A 17,479-nucleotide genomic window follows, 5' to 3' on the forward strand; every position below is an offset into this window, starting at 1 on the left:
AATAAATAGCAAAAAAAACTAAATATTTACAATTTCTATAGACTTAAAACCGAGATGAAATCAGCTGACTTCAAACGTCTAGCGGGTTGCCTATCGGCTAATCGTAAGTCAACTTGCCAATGCTAATAACGTATAATGTGTTGCCTATGTATTGTTACTATGTTATTAATTATAATTAAAAATGAGGTTTAGAGTTTTTTTTAAAATAAAATTGACAACGGAGAGCTACTGATTTTATCTGATACTTATTTCGATATAGTTAAAAAGATAAATCTGGTAATAAATATCAGATCATGAGAATAATATTCACTAATGAAAATGATGAAGTTTTTCGTACTGTTTTTCATATTATTCAACGTAATTAATATTTCATGTAAGTTGGTATGTTAATAAATAATTTTTTTTATCATAATAATGAATCTTGATTTGAAACATAAACAACAATTATTTATTCATTGTTTATATCAATGTTATTAGAGGGAATTCATTAGTCATTAATATTTATGTAAAACAAGTCATTATATTGATTCGCAATAAAAAAGAGAGATGGCGCGATTACCAACTTCTTAATATTAACTATAATAAGTTGTTTTTAGACTTTTGCGTTTCTCTATTTGATTGTAGTCAAAAAGAACGTTTGGAAATATAATATTATGATGAAAATTTTTGTTTATAGTTACTGAAGATGATAACAAAAGTGTGTTGTACAATTTTTACACCGCAAATAAAAAAAACGAACCCGTGGCTATTACTGTCGATACTGTAGAAAATTTGGAAGAAGCTGGATTTGACGTGGCACAAAAAACTGTATTTCTCGTTTACAGTTTCGAAGAACCGTCTGTAATGGATTCAAAATGCCATTTAAAAGACGAAATTTTGAGGTTAAAAAAAATATTTTTCTACTATTACATTTACATACTATTTAAACATTATTTAGATGATGATACGCAATTTATAGTTCGTACTTTTCCAGTCAAAACTCGGTAAATTTGTTTATGGTCGATTGGAGTACAGTCACTACGCAAAATTATCTAGTCGCCCAAGGAGATGTTGTCGCGATTGGTCAATACCTAGCCGATTTCATAAACATTTTAGAAACAAAATTCACGTTAAAAACAAACGACGTCACGATAATCGGTTGGGATTTGGGCGCCCACGTCGCCGGAATCGCCGGCAAACAATTAACCAACAAATTATCCACCATCATAGGTAAGCGGTACGAAATTTTTTAGTTCGTTAGTTTGTGGAAACTTTTGATTCGCAGGTCTTGATCCGTCGGGTCCGTTATTCACTGAAAACAACAAACTTAATCGACTTGACGTAGACGACGCCACGTTCGTACAAGTAATTCACACGAATACGATAATAAACGGTATAGAAATAGCGTGCGGAACGGCGGATTATTATCCGAACGGGGGAACGATTCAGAACAGTTGCGGAAATGACGTCACCGGCGTATGTTCGCACGAAAGAGCTTTGACGTTTTTCGTCGAATCGATCACTAGTGACAGATTCGTTTCTTGCGCCAATTATGACAGTTATAAGAATGGCGAATGTGACGATTCGGACAAATCCGTCATGGGACGATTGAATGTAGATACGAGGTAAATTCAAAAGAATGTAGAGTACTTTATATTAGATTGATTTTATTATGATATGATAATATTGAAAATACATTGATAACAATCGTATTTTAATGTACTTGGAAAAAATTGATAACTATATATCGAAACAAAGAAGTGATGTTTGTTTTATTATTATTGTAAATGGGAATTTATGGGTTATCTATGGGAATTGTCGAAAATGGATCCAAAATCATTCAAAATCGTAATTCAAACAACATATTTTGATTTTAAATTTGTAAAACTATTGTTCAGAAGACAATTTTTTGTGTATTAAATATGTAGAACCTTTTTTTTGATTTACAGTTTTTTTTTTCAGCGCTAAAGGAAAATATTATCTCGATACTAACGACGTTGCACCCTACGCTAAGGGATAATTTACATAAATTTGTAAAAAATTAAATAAATATGTATATTGAAAGTATCGTCTTTGATTTTTAATCTAAAATAACAAAACCTAGAAAAATTTCACGATATTCGTATTCAACATCTAAATTATGCTCCCAAATGAAATTTTCTGCTTCTTTTTCGTCATTAATGTCTCTCAAATACAATTTCTCAAACTTTTTTTCGTTAAATTCGTAAAAATCGTCGATAACTTTTTATATAAAAAGAACCTAGTCCACATAAACTTCAGCAATCAAAGTCTAATAAATACAATCAGTAATCTTTAGAAAAAAACGACACCAGGTGAGTAAAGTAAACAAAATTGTATAAGCTACTAAAGTCAAATACCTGGGAGTTATCCTGGATGAAAAAATTGCCCAAGAAAGATTATTACAGGTGAAAAACAAAGAAAAACTTGGCCATGATCGGTAATAAAAACATGAAGAAGATTGATCACTCATAAAGAGGACCTGCCGATCCAATGAAAATTAACAAAATCTCCTGTATGGCCAAATTTACGTTTTTCTTGGCCGTGCCCTATCACTCAACCAAAATTAGAAACTTTTTTAAGTATCCTATGTAATTATGTTGATTTTTGACAAAAAAATAGAGTTTTCTACGACAAATGATCGTTGTGTTTATAAAAGACATTCTCTCGAGGCGAATAATTATCTTGAAAAGATTTTGTTGTATAAATAAGTAACCAGAAAAGTCCTCATCGTTTTCGGTAGGCCACACCAACAGAAAATGTTCGTTCACAAACGAATGAAGCCTCTTATGGTGTAAAGCGAACCCTCTTGCTCTTGCATCCATTCTAACCTAAAAATCAACTGGTGTTGAAGGTTGATGGCTACCTTTTTTGGAGCTCAATCTGACTCAATCGACTGATTCTGACTTCCTGACCTAACTAATCAATGAAACGACATCCTTATACCGGAAGAATATTCTTGAGCTGCTTCTTTTTGGGTTTAGACCTAGTGGACACTTCCTTCATTGAGTCAGACCCCTCGGGCAAGCTCATCGAAAAGAACGTGGTGTTATCCTTCAGGATTTGGTTAATATTCCAATAACTAGACGCCAAGTAATCGTCGTTTTCGGTAGATCCGACCAATAGGAGATGATTTTCTTCTTTACACAAAAATTGATGCAGTGTGGAGCAGCGAAACCTCTTGCTATATCATCCATTCTAACCCAAGAATCGACTGGTTTTGGAGGTTGATGCCTCCCTTTCTTGGAGTTCAATCTAAGAAGGTTATCATTTGACTGATTCTGACTTCCTGACCTAACTAATCAATGAAACGACATCCTTATACCGGAAGAATATTCTTGAGCTGCTTCTTTTTGGGTTTAGACCTAGTGGACACTTCCTTCATTGAGTCAGACCCCTCGGGCAAGCTCAGCGAAATGGACGTGGGGCTTTCTTTCAGGATTTGGTTAATATTCCAATAACTAGACGCCAAGTAATCGTCGTTTTCGGTAGATCCGACCAATAGGAGATGATTTTCTTCTTTACACAAAAATTGATGCAGTTTTTTATGGTGTAAAGCAAAACTTCTCGCTATATCATCCATTCTAAGCCAAGAATGAACTGGTGTTGAAGGTTGATACATCCGACTTTGATAACTCCTCTTTTTGGAGCTCAAACTGTGGTTTTCTTATTTAGCGAGCTTGGGTTTTTTGTTTTTATTTCCTTTATAGCTGTAGATGTGCCGAATCGAAAGAATTATTAAGAAAAAACAAAAATCATTTAAATTAGAACGCTTCAATTTCCAACATACAATTTTAGTTTTATTCTTTGTTCTAATAATTTCAATCTAATTTTAATTATCTCTAAATTTATCGGTTATTTTGAATCGCAATTATATTAAAATTGATTTAGAGATAGATATTTTCGATTGAATCCACTTCATCTTCGTATAAATATATTCAGCATGTGCATAATTTTTCACATTCATTCTCATAATGAAGCTAATAATTGCAGTTTTATTTTCACTGTCTCTCTCAGTGGAATCCCAAATTCGTAAGTATTTTTCTGTATACAAAAAAAAAAAAATTGAAACCTGTACCGTTTTTTTCAATTTTGGCTTACTCAAATCCTCTTCAAACTTTACTCGAACACCAATTATTATTATAAATGTCTTTAGCTTGCATCTTCAGGGAATCGACGGCGTCAATAACAGGATACGATGTAAATACAGTCGAAAACATCACAGTTTCAAACGATGACGTTAAATTCTATTTCAAAAGTCAACAATATCCGGACGGAATAGGTCCGATAGATCTAAATGATACGGACGCAGTTTTATCAACAGGATTTTCGCATGCCAAAGTGAGTATCCTTATAATATCCTGTTTAAAATTCGAAAAAATCCACCGGGGGGGATATTTATTGTTTGTTTTCTATTACAGCCAACGGCTTTCGTGGTTCACGGTTGGAGAAGTAGTCACAAGTCCGAGATAATGGAATTAGTACCGAAAGCTTTCACCGATACAAAAGACATCAACGTATTTGTCGTCGATTGGAGCTCGATAGCTCGCAAATTGTATACAGTAGCGTATAAAGCGGTACCTGAAATCGGAGTTATCTTAGCGGATAACATCAAACTCTTGATGACCAACTACAAATTGAAATTGGATAAAACGGCAATTATCGGACATTCTTTGGGAGCTCACGTTTCTGGTTTGGCGGGTCAAGCGCTCGAAGGAAAAGTCCGTTACATCGAAGGTAAATAAATAAACTAATAACACCTAATTGTTTATTTAATTTAATTAATATTGTATATACAGGTTTGGATCCTGCTCTACCTTGTTTTTCTTACGAAGATCTAAATGGACGTTTAGACGCCACCGACGCTAAATACGTCGAGATAATTCACACCAACGCCGGTTTATTAGGTTTCGACGTCGATCTCGGACACGCCGATTTCTATCCCAACGGAGGAAAAAGCCAACCGGGATGTTCTGCATTAGACGTTACGGGTAATAATAATAATATTTCGATAAATATCCCACGGGAATAAACAAATACACCATAGACAAACCTATCAAGCAGACGTATTTTGAGGTTAGTTTTTGGTAACTGCACTGGCGGAGCTAGTTCGGTGTACACTAAAGCGTTTTTCGTACCAAAACCATAGTTAGTATCGCTGTTATTAGTAGCAGTGCAAAAGAACTAATAGTTCAGTACAGTTTTTCGTTTTTACCATTAGGTAGCTGTTCTCATGGTAGATCGTACAAATACTATGCTGAATCTATAGTGAGTGGTGGGTTTGTTTCGAAAAGCTGCGATAGTTACAAGGATTTCGAGGAGGATGAATGTTTCGGACCTACCACAACTATGGGAGAATTTTTCTTGAAAAAATCGTGAGTTTTTTTGGTTTTTTTTTTATATATAATTCTACGGTTTTTAATTTTTTTTGCAGCACGCCTGGTACTTATTACTTGGACACGAACAGCGAATCGCCGTACGCGCAAAATTGATGGTACAAAACGAATACAATTTTTTTTGACATCGAAATGTTAATAGAAAAATTGTAATGAATAAATTTGTATATCATATAAATGAATTTTTATCCGCGTTTATTGATAAATTGCAAATCTTGGATCTGAAATTGTCTGTCGTCGTTTGCTGATTAAATATTTCCGCGATACTGATCGTAAATATTTCATTTTGTTCAAATAAAACGTTAATCAAAATAATTATTAATTAATCGATAATGAAATATCAATAAATGTATATTCGAATCACTTTATTGGAATTTTCTCGAGTGTTTTGTTCATATTTATCGAAATTAATCACTTAAATTGCTGTCGTACGATGATTAAGCAATTTGTTACATATCAAACGTTAAAAAAAAATAATTTTCGTAAAAAATTCATTAGAGAAATTTGTATGAAGAGCAAAATGTTGAAAATATCTTTGGACTGGATGTCTCAGAGTCACAGCCATACGTAGAAACGCGAATTTAGTCGTAAAAGTTAAACGTATCGTGTAAAACAAGCTTTAAAAGCATCGTGTAGTTGCAACATTACATCCAGTTTTCCTTTCAATGTTTAACCGTACGTAGAAACGCGAATTTAGTCGTAAAAGTTAAACGTATCGTGTAATACAAGCTTTAAAAGCATCGTGTAGTTGCAACATTACATCCAGTTTTCCTTTCAATGTTTAACCGTACGTAGAAACGCGAATTTAGTCGTAAAAGTTAAACGTATCGTGTAATACAAGCTTTAAAAGCATCGTGTAGTTGCAACATTACATCCAGTTTTCCTTTCAATGTTTAACCGTACGTAGAAACGCGAATTTAGTCGTAAAAGTTAAACGTATCGTGTAATACAAGCTTTAAAAGCATCGTGTAGTTGCAACATTACATCCAGTTTTCCTTTCAATGTTTAACCGTACGTAGAAACGCGAATTTAGTCGTAAAAGTTAAACGTATCGTGTAAAACAAGCTTTAAAAGCATCGTGTAGTTGCAACATTACATCCAGTTTTCCTTTCAATGTTTAACCGTACGTAGAAACGCGAATTTAGTCGTAAAAGTTAAACGTATCGTGTAATACAAGCTTTAAAAGCATCGTGTAGTTGCAACATTACATCCAGTTTTCCTTTCAATGTTTAACCGTACGTAGAAACGCGAATTTAGTCGTAAAAGTTAAACGTATCGTGTAATACAAGCTTTAAAAGCATCGTGTAGTTGCAACATTACATCCAGTTTTCCTTTCAATGTTTAACCGTACGTAGAAACGCGAATTTAGTCGTAAAAGTTAAACGTATCGTGTAATACAAGCTTTAAAAGCATCGTGTAGTTGCAACATTACATCCAGTTTTCCTTTCAATGTTTAACCGTACGTAGAAACGCGAATTTAGTCGTAAAAGTTAAACGTATCGTGTAATACAAGCTTTAAAAGCATCGTGTAGTTGCAACATTACATCCAGTTTTCCTTTCAATGTTTAACCGTACGTAGAAACGCGAATTTAGTCGTAAAAGTTAAACGTATCGTGTAAAACAAGCTTTAAAAGCATCGTGTAGTTGCAACATTACATCCAGTTTTCCTTTCAATGTTTAACCGTACGTAGAAACGCGAATTTAGTCGTAAAAGTTAAACGTATCGTGTAATACAAGCTTTAAAAGCATCGTGTAGTTGCAACATTACATCCAGTTTTCCTTTCAATGTTTAACCGTACGTAGAAACGCGAATTTAGTCGTAAAAGTTAAACGTATCGTGTAAAACAAGCTTTAAAAGCATCGTGTAGTTGCAACATTACATCCAGTTTTCCTTTCAATGTTTAACCGTACGTAGAAACGCGAATTTAGTCGCAAACGTTAAACGTATCGTGTAATACAAGCTTTAAAAGCATCGTGTAGTTGCAGCATTACATCCAGTTTTCCTTTCAATGTTTAACCGTACGTAGAAACGCGAATTTAGTCGCAAACGTTAAACGTATCGTGTAAAACAAGCTTTAAAAGCATCGTGTAGTTGCAACATTACATCCAGTTTTCCTTTCAATGTTTAACCGTACGTAGAAACGCGAATTTAGTCGTAAAAGTTAAACGTATCGTGTAAAACAAGCTTTAAAAGCATCGTGTAGTTGCAACATTACATCCAGTTTTCCTTTCAATGTTTAACCGTACGTAGAAACGCGAATTTAGTCGCAAACGTTAAACGTATCGTGTAATACAAGCTTTAAAAGCATCGTGTAGTTGCAGCATTACATCCAGTTTTCCTTTCAATGTTTAACCGTACGTAGAAACGCGAATTTAGTCGCAAACGTTAAACGTATCGTGTAAAACAAGCTTTAAAAGCATCGTGTAGTTGCAACATTACATCCAGTTTTCCTTTCAATGTTTAACCGTACGTAGAAACGCGAATTTAGTCGTAAAAGTTAAACGTATCGTGTAATACAAGCTTTAAAAGCATCGTGTAGTTGCAGCATTACATCCAGTTTTCCTTTCAATGTTTAACCGTACGTAGAAACGCGAATTTAGTCGTAAAAGTTAAACGTATCGTGTAATACAAGCTTTAAAAGCATCGTGTAGTTGCAGCATTACATCCAGTTTTCCTTTCAATGTTTAACCGTACGTAGAAACGCGAATTTAGTCGTAAAAGTTAAACGTATCGTGTAATACAAGCTTTAAAAGCATCGTGTAGTTGCAGCATTACATCCAGTTTTCCTTTCAATGTTTAACCGTACGTAGAAACGCGAATTTAGTCTTAAAAGTTAAACGTATCGTGTAATACAAGCTTTAAAAGCATCGTGTAGTTGCAACATTACATCCAGTTTTCCTTTCAATGTTTAACCGTACGTAGAAACGCGAATTTAGTCTTAAAAGTTAAACGTATCGTGTAATACAAGCTTTAAAAGCATCGTGTAGTTGCAGCATTACATCCAGTTTTCCTTTCAATGTTTAACCGTACGTAGAAACGCGAATTTAGTCTTAAAAGTTAAACGTATCGTGTAATACAAGCTTTAAAAGCATCGTGTAGTTGCAACATTACATCCAGTTTTCCTTTCAATGTTTAACCGTACGTAGAAACGCGAATTTAGTCTTAAAAGTTAAACGTATCGTGTAATACAAGCTTTAAAAGCATCGTGTAGTTGCAGCATTACATCCAGTTTTCCTTTCAATGTTTAACCGTACGTAGAAACGCGAATTTAGTCTTAAAAGTTAAACGTATCGTGTAATACAAGCTTTAAAAGCATCGTGTAGTTGCAACATTACATCCAGTTTTCCTTTCAATGTTTAACCGTACGTAGAAACGCGAATTTAGTCGCAAACGTTAAACGTATCGTGTAAAACAAGCTTTAAAAGCATCGTGTAGTTGCAACATTACATCCAGTTTTCCTTTCAATGTTTAACCGTACGTAGAAACGCGAATTTAGTCGCAAACGTTAAACGTATCGTGTAAAACAAGCTTTAAAAGCATCGTGTAGTTGCAACATTACATCCAGTTTTCCTTTCAATGTTTAACCGTACGTAGAAACGCGAATTTAGTCGCAAACGTTAAACGTATCGTGTAAAACAAGCTTTAAAAGCATCGTGTAGTTGCAACATTACATCCAGTTTTCCTTTCAATGTTTAACCGTACGTAGAAACGCGAATTTAGTCGCAAACGTTAAACGTATCGTGTAAAACAAGCTTTAAAAGCATCGTGTAGTTGCAACATTACATCCAGTTTTCCTTTCAATGTTTAACCGTACGTAGAAACGCGAATTTAGTCGCAAACGTTAAACGTATCGTGTAAAACAAGCTTTAAAAGCATCGTGTAGTTGCAACATTACATCCAGTTTTCCTTTCAATGTTTAACCGTACGTAGAAACGCGAATTTAGTCTTAAAAGTTAAACGTATCGTGTAATACAAGCTTTAAAAGCATCGTGTAGTTGCAACATTACATCCAGTTTTCCTTTCAATGTTTAACCGTACGTAGAAACGCGAATTTAGTCTTAAAAGTTAAACGTATCGTGTAAAACAAGCTTTAAAAGCATCGTGTAGTTGCAGCATTACATCCAGTTTTCCTTTCAATGTTTAACCGTACGTAGAAACGCGAATTTAGTCTTAAAAGTTAAACGTATCGTGTAATACAAGCTTTAAAAGCATCGTGTAGTTGCAACATTACATCCAGTTTTCCTTTCAATGTTTAACCGTACGTAGAAACGCGAATTTAGTCTTAAAAGTTAAACGTATCGTGTAAAACAAGCTTTAAAAGCATCGTGTAGTTGCAGCATTACATCCAGTTTTCCTTTCAATGTTTAACCGTACGTAGAAACGCGAATTTAGTCTTAAAAGTTAAACGTATCGTGTAATACAAGCTTTAAAAGCATCGTGTAGTTGCAACATTACATCCAGTTTTCCTTTCAATGTTTAACCGTACGTAGAAACGCGAATTTAGTCTTAAAAGTTAAACGTATCGTGTAAAACAAGCTTTAAAAGCATCGTGTAGTTGCAGCATTACATCCAGTTTTCCTTTCAATGTTTAACCGTACGTAGAAACGCGAATTTAGTCTTAAAAGTTAAACGTATCGTGTAATACAAGCTTTAAAAGCATCGTGTAGTTGCAACATTACATCCAGTTTTCCTTTCAATGTTTAACCGTACGTAGAAACGCGAATTTAGTCGCAAACGTTAAACGTATCGTGTAATACAAGCTTTAAAAGCATCGTGTAGTTGCAGCATTACATCCAGTTTTCCTTTCAATGTTTAACCGTACGTAGAAACGCGAATTTAGTCTTAAAAGTTAAACGTATCGTGTAATACAAGCTTTAAAAGCATCGTGTAGTTGCAACATTACATCCAGTTTTCCTTTCAATGTTTAACCGTACGTAGAAACGCGAATTTAGTCGTAAAAGTTAAACGTATCGTGTAAAACAAGCTTTAAAAGCATCGTGTAGTTGCAACATTACATCCAGTTTTCCTTTCAATGTTTAACCGTACGTAGAAACGCGAATTTAGTCTTAAAAGTTAAACGTATCGTGTAAAACAAGCTTTAAAAGCATCGTGTAGTTGCAGCATTACATCCAGTTTTCCTTTCAATGTTTAACCGTACGTAGAAACGCGAATTTAGTCTTAAAAGTTAAACGTATCGTGTAATACAAGCTTTAAAAGCATCGTGTAGTTGCAACATTACATCCAGTTTTCCTTTCAATGTTTAACCGTACGTAGAAACGCGAATTTAGTCGCAAACGTTAAACGTATCGTGTAATACAAGCTTTAAAAGCATCGTGTAGTTGCAGCATTACATCCAGTTTTCCTTTCAATGTTTAACCGTACGTAGAAACGCGAATTTAGTCTTAAAAGTTAAACGTATCGTGTAAAACAAGCTTTAAAAGCATCGTGTAGTTGCAGCATTACATCCAGTTTTCCTTTCAATGTTTAACCGTACGTAGAAACGCGAATTTAGTCTTAAAAGTTAAACGTATCGTGTAAAACAAGCTTTAAAAGCATCGTGTAGTTGCAGCATTACATCCAGTTTTCCTTTCAATGTTTAACCGTACGTAGAAACGCGAATTTAGTCGCAAACGTTAAACGTATCGTGTAAAACAAGCTTTAAAAGCATCGTGTAGTTGCAACATTACATCCAGTTTTCCTTTCAATGTTTAACCGTACGTAGAAACGCGAATTTAGTCGTAAAAGTTAAACGTATCGTGTAATACAAGCTTTAAAAGCATCGTGTAGTTGCAGCATTACATCCAGTTTTCCTTTCAATGTTTAACCGTACGTAGAAACGCGAATTTAGTCGTAAAAGTTAAACGTATCGTGTAATACAAGCTTTAAAAGCATCGTGTAGTTGCAACATTACATCCAGTTTTCCTTTCAATGTTTAACCGTACGTAGAAACGCGAATTTAGTCGCAAACGTTAAACGTATCGTGTAATACAAGCTTTAAAAGCATCGTGTAGTTGCAGCATTACATCCAGTTTTCCTTTCAATGTTTAACCGTACGTAGAAACGCGAATTTAGTCTTAAAAGTTAAACGTATCGTGTAATACAAGCTTTAAAAGCATCGTGTAGTTGCAGCATTACATCCAGTTTTCCTTTCAATGTTTAACCGTACGTAGAAACGCGAATTTAGTCTTAAAAGTTAAACGTATCGTGTAATACAAGCTTTAAAAGCATCGTGTAGTTGCAACATTACATCCAGTTTTCCTTTCAATGTTTAACCGTACGTAGAAACGCGAATTTAGTCGCAAACGTTAAACGTATCGTGTAATACAAGCTTTAAAAGCATCGTGTAGTTGCAGCATTACATCCAGTTTTCCTTTCAATGTTTAACCGTACGTAGAAACGCGAATTTAGTCTTAAAAGTTAAACGTATCGTGTAATACAAGCTTTAAAAGCATCGTGTAGTTGCAGCATTACATCCAGTTTTCCTTTCAATGTTTAACCGTACGTAGAAACGCGAATTTAGTCGTAAAAGTTAAACGTATCGTGTAATACAAGCTTTAAAAGCATCGTGTAGTTGCAACATTACATCCAGTTTTCCTTTCAATGTTTAACCGTACGTAGAAACGCGAATTTAGTCGCAAACGTTAAACGTATCGTGTAATACAAGCTTTAAAAGCATCGTGTAGTTGCAGCATTACATCCAGTTTTCCTTTCAATGTTTAACCGTACGTAGAAACGCGAATTTAGTCTTAAAAGTTAAACGTATCGTGTAATACAAGCTTTAAAAGCATCGTGTAGTTGCAACATTACATCCAGTTTTCCTTTCAATGTTTAACCGTACGTAGAAACGCGAATTTAGTCGCAAACGTTAAACGTATCGTGTAATACAAGCTTTAAAAGCATCGTGTAGTTGCAGCATTACATCCAGTTTTCCTTTCAATGTTTAACCGTACGTAGAAACGCGAATTTAGTCTTAAAAGTTAAACGTATCGTGTAATACAAGCTTTAAAAGCATCGTGTAGTTGCAACATTACATCCAGTTTTCCTTTCAATGTTTAACCGTACGTAGAAACGCGAATTTAGTCGCAAACGTTAAACGTATCGTGTAATACAAGCTTTAAAAGCATCGTGTAGTTGCAACATTACATCCAGTTTTCCTTTCAATGTTTAACCGTACGTAGAAACGCGAATTTAGACGCAAACGTTAAACGTATCGTGTAAAACAAGCTTTAAATGGACCCCGCAGTTGCAGCACTGCATCCAGTTTTGACGTAACATAAAAATAATAATGGACATCTTGTATTATAACTAAAATTTATTTAGATAAAATTTTATTGTCTCGAGACGTTTTATTTTAGAAAAATATCAATCACTGAATCGAATTTAGATAAGTAAATGCGATTACAAATATATCAAAGTATAAGTGTATTACACTACGATGGTTATTATGATAAAATCTGAAGATTTCATTTTTTTTTCTGATATAAATAACTTTGTTGCAACACAATATTTTTAGTAATAATGTTATCGGCAACTATGTCGAAAATCGTTATTTTTCTATCACTATTTGTTCTAGTAACATCAGATAGTTGTAAGTAATATTAACAAAAATCGAAATAAATCGTATAAAAAGAACTTTTCAGCTTGTGTCTTCAGGGAAAGTACTTCTGAAATAACTGGAAACGTTCCGAACCCCCAAGAACTTTATGATGTATCAGAAAGCGACATCAATTTTTATTTTAAAAATCAAAAAAATCCTGATGGTGTCGGCCCCCTGTATCTAAACGATTCCGACAGTGTTAATTCGGCAGGATTCTCAGCCGATAAGGTAGAAATCTTTTTTGTATTTTATATCGTAATTCGAACCAAATAGAATATAGACAAACTTATACATCAAAACATTCGAAATCTGTTAAAAAATTCGTTATTAGATATTTATATGTATATAAAAAAAATAATCTCCGGCCAATAAAGTCTAATACTTAGTTTTTTTTAACTCATTGGTGTTGAATTATAACAACTAATGACAGTTCTTTCTTTTGTTTATTGAATAATCCTAATAAGTCGATGAAATAATACGAGTGTCGTTGAAAAAGTTCCCAACTTCAATTTGATTATATCAATGAGAGTTAAGAAGTTTATTTGCGCGTGCGTACTTAAATTTTAGTCATTTTTGACGCTTGTTTTTTGTTTGACAAACAAATATTGACATTTAGTATCCGTACATTTTTGGTTAGGTGTATTGAAACGCGATCGTATCGAATTGACTGACTGGATGGTCGAAATAAGTTCATGAAATGGACCAAAAGTGCATTAAAATGAACTAAATGTATAGATCTGAAAGTATGGAAGGTTACATCGATGACAACATAAATATTAAGTTAGAACTGTACAGAATATCCACAATTTTACAAGATTTGATTTTAGGACACCGTATTCGTAGTTCATGGTTGGCAAAACGATCACACATCACCAATATGTTCAATTGTACCAAAAGCTCTAACAGATACGGTGGACGTTAACGTTTTCGTCGTCGATTGGGGCGCAATTTCTTACGGCATGTATTTACCCGTGTTCGAAGCAATTCCGACGATAGGGACAATTTTGGGAAACAAAATCCAATATTTGGTTAAGAATAATAATTTGAATTTAAGTACCACGGCCGTAGTTGCACATTCTTTGGGTGCTCACGTCGCCGGTTTAGCCGGTAAAGCTCTGGGAGGTAAAATTAATTACATTATAGGTGAGTGTCGGTATTTTTTTACCAGATTACCTCGACCCAACCCAAATTTCTTGATCTATTACAGGTTTGGATCCGGCTTTACCTTGTTTTTCTTACGAGGAAATTGATAATAGACTAGCCGAATCTGACGCTCGTTATGTTGAAATTATTCATACGTGTGGAGGTTTATTGGGTTTCAATGTCAGTATTGGAGATTCTGATTATTATCCGAACGGAGGTAGCAATCAACCCGGATGTCCAACAGACGATTTCGGTAATATTTCATTTCAAAATTCAAAAATAGAAAGTAGATTCGTACATTTCGTTTACGAGGACTGTTACTTAAGTGTCGAGATATGGCAACGTTGATTTGAAACTGTCAAATTTGACATTGCCACTCAGAACGAATGCTATTCGAGTTGTTTACTTAAAACGATCATTTTGATCAAAAATGGAATCGATTGATTGTCATTTACGATCGATTTTTGGCGTTGAATCTTCTGATTTTGAAAATCGGGTCTTTTAAGACGAGTCAAAACCGAAAAAAGGAAGCAAATGGATACCTGTTGTTTCAGTTGGAACAAATACTTTTTGTATCTCAATCGGAACGGAATATTTCGAAAAACAATAAAACTGTATAAAATTATGAATATTTGTATGTTTCAAAACATAAATATTAATTTAATTATTGTAACAGGAAGTTGTTCTCATGGTAGATCGTATGAATATTATGCGGAATCTATACTGAGTGGTGGATTCATTTCGAAAAGTTGTGAAAGTTACGCCGATTTCCAAAAAAATAATTGTGCCAACGCCACGTCGTATATGGGAGAATATGTAATAAACAAAAAGTAAGTTGTGTGTTTTTTTTTTTAAATTAGTTATAGAAAAATTGATTGATTCGTTCTATTTTTTTATAGTGCTACTGGAGATTATTTTTTGTCGACAAATAGCGTCTCTCCGTATGCGAAAAATTGATTCAAATTTTGTAAAAATAAAAGTTTCGTATTTGACTGATGTTTTATTATTTTTTTGTACACTTTCCGATGCATTTAGTCTTGAAACAACTAACATATTCAGTCGTATCAAAAACGAAATAATCTTTCTGCTGTTTCTAATAAATTCTGTTAAATCTGGCAACGCTGGTTGGGAGAAAATACGAATTTTTGACATTTTCTCGCAAAAAAAATTGTGAAAATGGAAATTATAGAGAATTTTGTGCTCTATAACATGTTTAAACTAAATTTCGAAAAATTGTTTTGAATATTGATTAAAAAAATCTTTTTATAAGGGGAATATATTGAAAATAATTACGTCAAATTGATATTCTTTAGAAATATAGAGAAAATGTTTCTAAAAAAGTTCAAAACGGCGTATAAAATGTTTTTTATTTAATTAATTTCGTGATTTTTGCTTCGATTTAGAAAAAATTATAATTTTATATACAGTAGGAAAGTTTTTTACAGATTTATTATCGAAAAATTAATTTTAACTTCCATTTTATATCATGGAAGACTAAGCTACCCCATTTTGAATAGAAATTTTATTGATACGATCTATAGAATTAGAAATAATTCAAAATCTGCAAATATTGAGAAAATTTTAAGGATTTTTCGATATTTAATGATTCATTTGGTTATTTATTGGATTTTTCCAAAAAAAAGTTAAATTTAGAATACAAATTTGTACGGAAATCCACCAATTTTGAATTTAAAATATTTCAATTTTTATCCAGACTAAAAATTAAAATAAAAACACGTAATTCTTCATTCTTATTTTTTTGACCACTCTATAACACATTTAGTTTTGAAACAATTAATTTATTCAGTCATATCATACGAATTTTGATACCAAAAACGAAATAATCTTTCTGGTGTTTCTAATAAATTCTGTTAAAGCTGGCAACGCTGGTTGGGAGAAAATACGAATTTTTGACATTTTCTCGCAAAAAAAATTGTGAAAATGGAAATTATAGAGAATTTTGTGCTCTATAACATGTTTAAACTAAATTTCGAAAAATTGTTTTGAATATTGATTAAAAAAATCTTTTTATGAGGGGAATATATTGAAAATAATTACGTCAAATTGATATTCTTTAGAAATATAGAGAAAATGTTTCTAAAAAAGTTCAAAACGGCGTATAAAATGTTTTTTATTTAATTAATTTCGTGATTTTTGCTTCGATTTAGAAAAAATTATAATTTTATATACAGTAGGAAAGTTTTTTACAGATTTATTATCGAAAAATTAATTTTAACTTCCATTTTATATCATGGAAGACTAAGCTACCCCATTTTGAATAGAAATTTTATTGATACGATCTATAGAATTAGAAATAATTCAAAATCTGCAAATATTGAGAAAATTTTAAGGATTTTTCGATATTTAATGATTCATTTGGTTATTTATTGGATTTTTCCAAAAAAAAGTTAAATTTAGAATACAAATTTGTACGGAAATCCACCAATTTTGAATTTAAAATATTTCAATTTTTATCCAGACTAAAAATTAAAATAAAAACACGTAATTCTTCATTCTTATTTTTTTGACCACTCTATAACACATTTAGTTTTGAAACAATTAATTTATTCAGTCATATCATACGAATTTTGATACCAAAAACGAAATGATCTTTCTGCTGTTTCTAATAAATTCTGTTAAATCTGGCAACGCTGGTTGGGAGAAAATACGAATTTTTGACATTTTCTCGCAAAAAAAATTGTGAAAATGGAAATTATAGAGAATTTTGTGCTCTATAACATGTTTAAACTAAATTTCGAAAAATTGTTTTGAAAATTGATTAAAAAAATCTTTTTATGAGGGGAATATATTGAAAATAATTACGTCAAATTGATATTCTTTAGAAATATAGAGAAAATGTTTCTAAAAAAGTTCAAAACGGCGTATAAAATGTTTTTTATTTAATTAATTTCGTGATTTTTGCTTCGATTTAGAAAAAATTATAATTTTATATACAGTAGGAAAGTTTTTTACAGATTTATTATCGAAAAATTAATTTTAACTTCCATTTTATATCATGGAAGACTAAGCTACCCCATTTTGAATAGAAATTTTATTGATACGATCTATAGAATTAGAAATAATTCAAAATCTGCAAATATTGAGAAAATTTTAAGGATTTTTCGATATTTAATGATTCATTTGGTTATTTATTGGATTTTTCCAAAAAAAAGTTAAATTTAGAATACAAATTTGTACGGAAATCCACCAATTTTGAATTTAAAATATTTCAATTTTTATCCAGACTAAAAATTAAAATAAAAACACGTAATTCTTCATTCTTATTTTTTTGACCACTCTATAACACATTTAGTTTTGAAACAATTAATTTATTCAGTCATATCA

The 17,479-nt window shown here is 32.6% G+C and overlaps 2 protein-coding genes across 2 annotated transcripts; both read left to right on the forward strand.

The window, feature by feature from the left end:
• Window positions 1-252: 252 nt before the first annotated feature.
• LOC130895241 (endothelial lipase-like) lies at window positions 253-2,043 on the forward strand. The gene is made up of 5 exons (XM_057802448.1): window positions 253-373; window positions 677-881; window positions 974-1,209; window positions 1,265-1,604; window positions 1,942-2,043. Exons 1-5 carry the CDS (start codon window positions 313-315, stop codon window positions 1,997-1,999), a joined length of 900 nt encoding a protein of 299 aa, XP_057658431.1. The 5' UTR covers window positions 253-312; the 3' UTR covers window positions 2,000-2,043.
• A 1,870-nt stretch (window positions 2,044-3,913) lies between these two features.
• LOC130895205 (pancreatic triacylglycerol lipase-like) lies at window positions 3,914-15,126 on the forward strand. The gene is made up of 12 exons (XM_057802394.1): window positions 3,914-4,029; window positions 4,154-4,338; window positions 4,419-4,734; window positions 4,797-4,988; window positions 5,219-5,372; window positions 5,432-5,477; window positions 12,886-12,982; window positions 13,035-13,219; window positions 13,819-14,134; window positions 14,199-14,387; window positions 14,811-14,964; window positions 15,034-15,126. Exons 1-12 carry the CDS (start codon window positions 3,972-3,974, stop codon window positions 15,089-15,091), a joined length of 1,950 nt encoding a protein of 649 aa, XP_057658377.1. The 5' UTR covers window positions 3,914-3,971; the 3' UTR covers window positions 15,092-15,126.
• The last annotated feature ends 2,353 nt before the right edge of the window (window positions 15,127-17,479 follow it).

The sequence above is a fragment of the Diorhabda carinulata genome, chromosome 6 (assembly GCF_026250575.1).
Source record: "Diorhabda carinulata isolate Delta chromosome 6, icDioCari1.1, whole genome shotgun sequence".
Lineage (NCBI taxonomy): Eukaryota > Metazoa > Arthropoda > Insecta > Coleoptera > Chrysomelidae > Diorhabda > Diorhabda carinulata.

Excerpts from the sequence above, each read along its gene's own strand:
- LOC130895241 (XM_057802448.1), top strand. The coding sequence starts at position 313 with ATGAAAATGATGAAGTTTTTCGTACTGTTTTTCATATTATTCAACGTA. Across the intron at positions 374-676 it reads CAACGTAATTAATATTTCAT|TTACTGAAGATGATAACAAA; the intron begins GTAAGTTGGTAT and ends TTTTGTTTATAG. Across the intron at positions 1,605-1,941 it reads CGATTGAATGTAGATACGAG|CGCTAAAGGAAAATATTATC; the intron begins GTAAATTCAAAA and ends TTTTTTTTTCAG.
- LOC130895205 (XM_057802394.1), top strand. The coding sequence starts at position 3,972 with ATGAAGCTAATAATTGCAGTTTTATTTTCACTGTCTCTCTCAGTGGAA. Across the intron at positions 4,339-4,418 it reads CAGGATTTTCGCATGCCAAA|CCAACGGCTTTCGTGGTTCA; the intron begins GTGAGTATCCTT and ends TTTCTATTACAG. Across the intron at positions 5,373-5,431 it reads GAATTTTTCTTGAAAAAATC|CACGCCTGGTACTTATTACT; the intron begins GTGAGTTTTTTT and ends TTTTTTTTGCAG.